This window comes from Melozone crissalis, unplaced genomic scaffold, assembly GCF_028551555.1.
Source record: "Melozone crissalis strain CALT ecotype California unplaced genomic scaffold, PUWL_Pcris_2 ptg000033l_1, whole genome shotgun sequence".
NCBI classification, from domain to species: Eukaryota; Metazoa; Chordata; class Aves; order Passeriformes; family Passerellidae; genus Melozone; species Melozone crissalis.
Genome location: NW_026535811.1, coordinates 15,621,374 through 15,630,479, shown reverse-complemented (window position 1 = coordinate 15,630,479; position 9,106 = coordinate 15,621,374). Strand labels below are relative to the sequence as shown.

The following is a 9,106-nucleotide window of genomic DNA, read 5'->3' as shown; positions in this document are numbered from 1 at the left end:
AAATAGGAATCGAGACGCTGCTCCCCACGGGGCCTGCCGTATATAGAGACAAAGTCAAAGGGGATGAGGCAGTATTATCTCAGGCTTACAGCTGGGGGACTCCAATCCACAGGGATTATAGTAGCTTGCCCAAGGTCACACACAGGAAATCTGCGGCAGAGCTGGGAAATGAAACAAGAGCTTCCCAGGCACGGGCAAATACACCAGTCGCAGGACAGGAATGCTTCAACCCACATCTGTACAGCTTTCAGAAAGCTTCCAGGCCTGCTCAGAAACTGCAGAATGGCATAATTTGTGCATCAGTTGCACTGACACTGTGAATAAGACATGTCTCTTTGTAAGCATTAGAAAGAACACCTTTAAAATTGGAATGTTGGGTGCCTTACCCAATTCCCTACCACGTGCTGTGTATTCCTAGAAAACCTGCTTCCCATCGCAGTGCGTGGCTGCTGCGTGTACTGCTGCCCTCTCGTGTGGGCCTGCTGGGAACTGCAGCGTTGGCACAGTCGAGGAGACCCGACTATGTGGTACCTGCCTCTGGCATAACCTTTCAGCCAGCCCTACAGCTAATGGACATTTGTGCCTTTATCATCTGCTCTGTCACTGTCTCCTCCACGTTTGTTTGGTGCGTGACACCAGCAACATGACAGTGCAGAATCCAGGTCATCATTTTGGCAGCCACGCTGCAGATCTGCCAGGTCAAGGAAACGCTTAAGACAATGTTGTAGCAACAAAATGTTGTCAAAGGTCAGCTGGCACTCTGGGGTTTCCCTTCAGTGTGCCAGGAGGGGCCAGTTCCACCTCATCAATCAAAGTTCACCGCAGGCTGATTGGGACTGCTAAAGCCAAATCATCTGTTCCAGGCCACATAGCATTTCATGAACAGCAGTTTGAGACACACAATAAAAGTTGTGGCAGGTAGTAATTTAGGAGAAGCTCCACAGGCAACCACAAAGAAATTCCAGTTATTTCACACTTAAAGGCTGACCTGAATTTTATTCTAACAATAGCTGCTGATGGTACTTCTGTGATACCATGTCACTGGCTCCAGAGCTGCATGATTCACTTTCCATCACATTGGCACTGGAAGAGACTTCAGGGTAAATACAAAGCAGGTTAAAGATGTTTTACTTGGTCTACATCTCACTCCCTTCCTTCCATCAACCTCCCTTTTTTTATTGTTTTTTGTTTCTGTTTTAACCAGAAGCCCTCATTTTAAAAATACCTAGGCAGGTAATTATTGACACTCATTTGTGTTGCATTAGATTAGGTGAGTTTTTTTAAGCACGTTTTCCACAAGCCCAGCTGGAGCTCTTCTGAATACCTTTTCTTCAAACTTTTGCTCATTAAAAATAAATAATAGAAAACTTTTCTTCCCTATAACTTGACCCAGGATTGAATATTAGATCTTTTATGCTGCATTTTCCTACTAAGTTTTCCACTAAGTTTTCCAATTACCAACGATCTCCCTCCTTTTGCAGAGGGGTAGAACAAGACAAAACACGTAGCTGAAACAATAAGCACAGGCTGGTGTAGTGGTATTTCCCCTCCATCACCCTCCAGATGTCTGAACAGAAGTGTGATGACAGTCTCTCACTCTTCCAGAGATCCCTGTAGCCTTTCCACAGCCATGGATTCAGATCCAAAAAGCCTCTAAAATCAAACTTCAGATGGCATGGGGGAGAAGCTCCAGGGCTGCCTGTGTGGCAGCAAGGAAGGAGGCACACACAGAGCCACCAGAAGTGGCATGAGGACACTGGCAGTGCCTGAGTTGCTCAGACAAGCGGTGAGGTTGCTCAGGGAAGTTTATCAGCTCTGATTGCATCAGTTCCTTGTTGCCAAAGAGGCTCCTTTCCAGTCAGCCCTGGGCAGTACACAGAACTCATTGCAAAGGATGGGGAAAAAAAGTACACAGCATACCCACCTAGAAAAAGGGAACAAAATAGACCAACTGAGATTGTCTCCATCCAGTATTTCTGGAGAAAGTTAATGATGAAGCAGTGGCTGACCCAGAAAATACTCATTAACACTAGCTACAATATCAAAGGTAGCAAATATATCATTTTCAAGTAAGGCAATAATGGGCACCATTGCTCATTGTGCCCTACTTCAGACACCAGACATCTTAGTTAAAACAATCATTAAAAATCTGGGTTATAAAGGAATAATACCTAGCTGACACAGACATAACAGGCAGAAGAATTCAGTATGGCTTCTGAACAAAATGGATCATTGATCTGGCCTGGTTTTGCAACTCATTAGTGGTGCAGTTACACTGAGCTAGTTAGTGCTGCAGCAGCCACATACAAATACACCACTTTTTTCTTTAAAGGCAAAGCAAAAGATCAGAAACATCAGCTGTAGCCCTGGCTCTGCTGAGCACGCTGGGAAACCTTAGTTACCACGAAAGCCAGCCAGCTGACTGGCACAGGAGCAGGAAAGGGCACCTTTCAGGGCACAGGGCCTCCACAACTTCCACAGCCCTGACAACAACAGTGCCACGTGCTAGGGCTTCAGTGGAGTTCATGGCATTGTCCTGTTGGCAGTCAACAGTGCCACTACTGTTAGCTCACTTCTGCTCACATCTAATGGGATTAGGCTCCAGTTAGCTTAGGAAAATCCATTTGTTGGGATATTAGACTAAGGACTGCATTTGGATGGCTTAAATCACAAGTCTCCAGCTGCATCAAGTTCCCAGCCTTGATTAGCTCAAATGATCTCAAGCAAGCCTCACACCCTCTCTGGTCTCAGCACAGTAACTACACCTGAATCTGGCCTAAAAGGCCTGCTGCTCCTTGTTCAAAGATTAATTTCTTCCTGCTCCCTTAAGCATCAGGGCACCCTGCATTTGTTGTGGGAAGAATCTGTACATTCAGTTCACCTCCAAGTGAGCCTCTGCCTCTTTGCTTTAAGATACACTTCCCCCGAGTCAGTGACCAATTCTGTCATTTCAGGGTTATTGTTAATTTTAGTAACAGCTCCTCAGCTGAAAACAAGCTCCTCTTCCCTCTTGCAGTGCCTGGGCTTTATCTGATTGAGATTACAGCACACTTACAGTAAAGGAGCCTTGGCCCTGCCTTCAGGCCCGGTGGTTTCTGACAGAGCCCCAGCAGCTCTGTTGTGAGACGTGCGCGACATGAACAATGCAATCCCAGCAAACCATGAACTGTAAAGACCCAAAGTTTCAGAGGGGAATTTATTGTATGGGAGCACATCCAATACTTTTTCTCAACCATTCATGAGAATAATAAAAAATAGAAGCTTCTTAAATGACAAAAAATATAGTTACATATAATACAGATTTTCATCTTGCATTGAAGCGGAGCAGTAATAAAATGCTCACTCGTGTTTTCACAGTTTGTGTTGCTTCTCTAGGTTAAAGCATCAGCAACTCAAGTGTTCCAGTCAGAACCCCTAGTTAGCAGTTTCATGGGATGATGGTGAGGGTGAACACTCTCTACATTCTAACACACTTCACAAGTACAGCAGGCACACTTGATCCATTTCAGAACTACTAACATTTTCAGAGGTACCAGCTACACTTGAGGCATCCTTGCTGCAACTGAAAGGGTTTTGCATAAGAACATGTTTTTTAGGCCCCAATCAAACACACCACTGTGGAACACTCAAAAATGTCCTTAAATCCAATCTGGTTCAAAGGGCTCTGAGTTGATCCTTTGAGACCCCTTTGTTCTGCCCTCACACGCACCACACATGAGCACAAAGCTCTAAGCAGTACTTGTTCACATGTGTAAAGTGCTTGCAAGACCACAAAGGATTTAACATTCTTCAGCACTCCACTTAGAGACCTACAGGCATTCACTGCATGCATACATTGGTATTTACTACACACACTTACACCCAGCCCCCAATATTATTGCAATAGTTCTTTGCTGGTATAACAGCTCTTACACCAAGTTTCACTTACTTCGTTTTCTACAAACATAGGAAAAAAACACCTGAAGAGAGCTAGAACAGCTTTCAATCAGTCACTATATTGGCATTGAAAGCTTTATTTTTGAAAACTTTAAGCAGCAATACTGAATAAATAGACAGAATGATTGTTTTGTCATCTCCATACAACTGATGGCCTTCATCCAAAACATTAAAATACTGTAGCAAATAGAATAAACATGCACATTTCATTGTTCTAAAAAAACCCCAAACAAACAAACAAACAAACAAAAAAAAAGGAGGTGTAATATAAAAGTAACACTTTGACACTTTTTTTTTTGATACAGTACAGACCATTAGAGACTATTTTCTGGAAAAAATATCTGAATACAGTTTTGTTATTTACATGTATCATTAAGGCCCAATTCACTCAAGTTAATGCACATCAGGAATTTATATGCTTCAAGGTAACTCACTAAAAATCACAAGATCGATGTTTCTTTGATCATACTCATATGATCCCAGTTCACTAAAATAATGCAATACTCTCCACACTAAAAACAAGGCAATTGCTGCCCAAGAGGAGATGTTTATTTCACTAAAGGATCTTTTTCCCTCTTACCTTATATGTTTGCATATTGTTAATGCTAGTAGTGATAGTTTTCTTCAAGAACTTCCTCCGAACTTGCCAGAGTTTAGAAAAGCAAGCAATCTCAAAGCTAACATACCATTTCCAGAAGCAATTCAGGCACTTGGGAACCTAAGTCCCACTAAAAGATACTGGGAGCTGACCTTTTAGAGTGGGACTTGGTTTCTCCCTTGCTCACCTTAGCCTTAACCTACTGGCTTTTCAGATGCTGACCCCCCTCTTTTCCCCTAACAACATAGCATCTCCATCCTTGTGGATGAGAGAGGTAACACAGTTAATTTCCATTAGTAATAAATTACAGGAGTTCTCCATATAAATTCCCTGTGCACTGGAAAATAGTGCTTGTGTATTCAACTATTTAACGCAAGCAAAAAACCCCATTTTTATCATGCTGCCCAGTAAATAATATGGCACTTGTTAAAATTAGTATGTGTAGCTTCCTTTCTGCTAATGCCCTAGGAGGTTTGGAACACTTCTGAAAATGGACTTTTTGTACAGTTGTAAAGAAAGAGTGAGTTTCTGCAGTTGATCCGAAGCAAAACTCTAAACGCCGTAGTGTGAGGGATTTTCTAACTGTTACACATGGGTCAAGTCACATTTAATGCAAGGGCATGCCATTTCTTTTTGGTTTATTTACAGAGAGGGTGAAAATGTTATGGAACTTCAGCCTGGGTGAAATTCAATAAGCAAGAGGAGTATGGTGGGGGCAGGGGAATTTGTCAGTGTCTCACAACCGGCAGGTCTGGATACCAAAGCCTCTCCTTGGCCACAGGAGTGGCTGAAGCTGCAAACGCTTTTCAGATCACCCTGACGTGTGCCAAAGCCCTGGCAAGGAGGGGCCACTCAGGGGTGCTGAAGTGGTCACTCCTGAGCCAGCTCCTGGCTGGCTCCTGTGTCCAACAGCTGCTGCAGTCAGCAGGTGCTACTTTTTAACTCAAATGGCAAATTCCTCCCTTGATTTATGACAAAGCTGTAATTCAAGCCCTCCAACGCTGCTCTTACTCTTCCTTTTAATCCTTTTCTTCCTCCCTCTGTCTTACAGAATAACCTGGCAGAGAAAGAGAGCAGGTTTTGTAATGCAAGAGCCCAGTTCAGCTCTAACTGACATCTGTGGAAGATGGACCAGTCACAGAATATGACAAAATCATTAGCTGGGGTAAATATGCTGATCTGCCTTAAAAATACTTCATCTCAGGACAAGACTCTTTCCCCCCACCCCCATGCAGCATAATTTGGGCCAGACTTTGCAAGGTGCTGAGTGCCTCAGTTCTCTAACATCAAGAGGTGCTGAAGATGCAAGATATCCACTGGAGAGGGCCATTTCATTTCTGTAAATTGAACCCAGAATGTAAGGCATATATGCTCAAGTACCTTGGACAGATATTGTCCCCAAACTATGGATATTTTACACTTTTTATATATATATATATGTACACACACATTCTTTTTTTTTTTAATACAAATTTATGGGCACAGTAAACATGAGCATGGAATTGTGATAAACTAACAGTAAAATGGGTGAGCACTGCAAAGGTTCCTCAAGTAGGAATATGTCATTTTCCAGTTTGCTCACAAGGGAAGATGAAAAAAAAAAAAAAGACCTGATAAGTCAAACAGTAAAAATTCAGAGTCCATTTGGAAAGGTTCTTTATATATTCACAGCCTTATCTGTTGCTGTAAGTCTAAATACAGCAGCATTTTTAGAATATATGATGCCATTAATAAAGTGGAAAGGAAAAAAAATGCATTAAACACTCAAGAATCCTTCATCTTCTGCTATATCTTTAAAAACTTCCATTTGTTAGGAAGCTCCTTTTTTAGAAAAGGAGACTTAAATTAACATTTATCTGCACATCAGTGAATCAACACAAGAGGATGCTACGAGTTAAGTATTTTTCTATGGCTAAAAGCTTGGAGTTTTCCTAGCAGTGGTGAAATCCTGACCCTGCCAAGGAGGGCATCAGGAGCCCAAGTTTTCAGCACTGCAGTGAGGGCACAGTGTCCCCCCTTGTGCCCAGGGCATCTCCAAGGTGGGGACGATGCTGTGAGTTGCTGTCAGAACTGGAAATCCAAACCAGGGAAGGCCCATCCCTTCCCTAAATCATCCATGAGGCCAGCCCCCAACATTTCCAGTGTGTCCCACTGATGCCAGTCCCTTTCTCCACAAACCTGGTGCCCCCTGCAACAATCTCACTTCAAGGTCTGCAACCAATGAGCTATATGGGAGCAGCTACTTTCTGCAGGAAACCCTTTTTGTCTAATTCTTTCTTAGCTTTGATTGCATTAGAGCAACATCAAGACGTGATAATGTTCTCCTTTCATGTTTTGTGAAAAATGACCACCAAATGTGTGAATTTTCTGCTTGGAAGCTTTACATTCTCTAAGTGACTGTCTTTCAGAGGGACCAAATGTCTCCACCAGGGAGCTGAATGAAATTCTGGCCTCACTCCTGTTCTGCTATTGACTTCTCAAGACTCTGCCAGGTTTATTCCCTTCACAAAACTTGAGTGGATTCTGGAAGGTTGGAAGTGGATACTCATTTGTATTGTGTCTTTCTTCCCCTCCAACAACAAGATTTGTAACAAAACAAGAACACTGTAATGGCTAGTGAAAAAAATGAAGTACAAAATCACACACAGTGAAAGCCTCCTACTCTCTTTTGGTAAGATATATGAAGACAACTTCTTACATTGTTCTTTTCTCAAAAGGCATATACAATGTGGCAAAATATTTCAAATATACATTCTATATAATAAAATATCATCTAACTAGTGCATCCTCAATCATATGCTGGAAATATTTTTACCAAGCCAAGGTTTAAAATCCATAAATCTTTTGAACACTAGGTGCTTCATTCAAGGTAGATACAACAGCAAGTAAATCCCACAAGCTCACTTTTCAAGCCTTAAAAGGTAGCAATGGATGGAACATGACATATGATGACATGGACCCATGACAGAAATGAACAAAGTTAGTGGTGAGAAACCACTGCAATGGTTCAGCACCCCTCAGAACTCTGCATTGCAGGTTGCTGTACTTGATCAGATGGGGGATGTTGGTACACACAAATTAAAGTCACCTCGTCAGACTGACACACAGCCATACGTGATAATTCACAAGTTAAAAATAAAAATATAAAAGGTCAACATTCACAGGTCCATTGATTAAAGGGAATAAATTAAACCTCAGATAAGTTGCATACACGGTTTCCTTCACCCTCAGTCTTCCATTTACGACTATACAAGGAACAATACTTTCCCAAACACTTCTGAAGTGGCAAAAACAATGAAGGTTTTTGCACTCAAGCTGTGTTGACAGCAAGGTCATCCTTGCCAGTTATGAATCGAGACAGTTCCTGTCTCTTTAGCATCAGTGCACAGGGTATGGCTCCAAGTGGTGTTGGAGGAAGAAGAAAAAATAACACGGTGGTGTAACAAAGAAACAAAACAAGACAAACTTCTTCCATTCATCATTGGCTGAATAAAATAAAGTGTATCTTGTCCAGGGTACCTTGCTAGGTCCTCTCTAGAAGAGGTACATACTGTCATACATAAATGCCCTCTGGGTTAAAACCAGATGACAGGGGGTTCTGTAGGATCCGAAGGTTACTGGGGAGTTGCCTCGATGAGCCAGGGCGCTTCAGTGACCCGGACTGAAAGGCTGGCTCTGCATGAGAAAAAGGACAATTAGAAAAGCCATCAGCAGGGCTGCACCTCTCCTCCTCCTCCTGCTTAATGCAATACAGAAAAACTAATTCCACATGTAACAAACTACTGAAGTGCCTGGCTAGGAAGTGAGGAGATCTAAGGTGCACACTTCCTACTCACTTCACAGCAGAACGAAACCCACACGAAAGAATTACCCTCCCACGAGAAACATGCACACACAGAGACACACTTAAATGGTGATGTAGAGAAGGAGCTTGAACGTGTAACATGACTCAAAGCTTCAGCTTCCTTCCCACTTAAAAGTTCCTACAAGTGCTGCCTTTGAAGGCCTGGCTGTCTTTTCTTCTCTCCCCACCCCCTTGCCCCCCAGTGCCTTTTGGTTATAAAGTTTTCTGAGCAGAGGGACAGACCCAGCATAGGAGAATGCCGAGACAAAGAGCCCCTTGGAAGCAGAGTGCTGGAAAAAGCACCCGACTGTGCTGGAGCTGCAGCTCTGGGATGCATTCAAAACGCTCCCGTGGTTCTGCCCAGGAATTTCTCAGTCCAGATGCGGGCACGTGCAGGCTGTGCTGATCTCACTGGGGGCAAAGGCAATTCGCACCCGCAGTGACAGCAGCCATCTGTGCGGGACTTCTGCACGGCTGGCAGCCCAGCCGGGTCGGCTCCTGCTCCCGTGCGGCTGCTGGCTGGGGTTTCTGGGGATCCAGACACATTTCTTTCTCTGCTTTGACAACGCCCCCACCAGAAGAGGAAGAACCCAGACGAACAGCAATGTCAGATGTACGGTCACGTTCTGTGCTGGCAGCCAGCCACGGCGGCCCCTCTTGAAAGCTGCAGGCTTAATACGCTGCTGATGGGACAAACGCATGCCCAGGCACAGTGGGAGAGAAGTTCT

At 43.5% G+C, this 9,106-nt stretch overlaps 1 protein-coding gene across 2 annotated transcripts in view; it reads right to left on the bottom strand.

The window, feature by feature from the left end:
• Nucleotides 1–2,474: 2,474 nt before the first annotated feature.
• The window catches only part of RASSF8 (Ras association domain family member 8), a 74,776-nt gene continuing 68,144 nt past the window's right edge, over nucleotides 2,475–9,106 (bottom strand). For both annotated transcript variants that reach the window (XM_054282036.1, XM_054282035.1), the window contains one exon: nucleotides 2,475–8,209. In XM_054282036.1, the coding sequence (XP_054138011.1) occupies nucleotides 8,088–8,209 (122 nt within the window). In that variant the 3' untranslated portion in view covers nucleotides 2,475–8,087. The remainder of the gene's footprint in view (nucleotides 8,210–9,106) is intronic.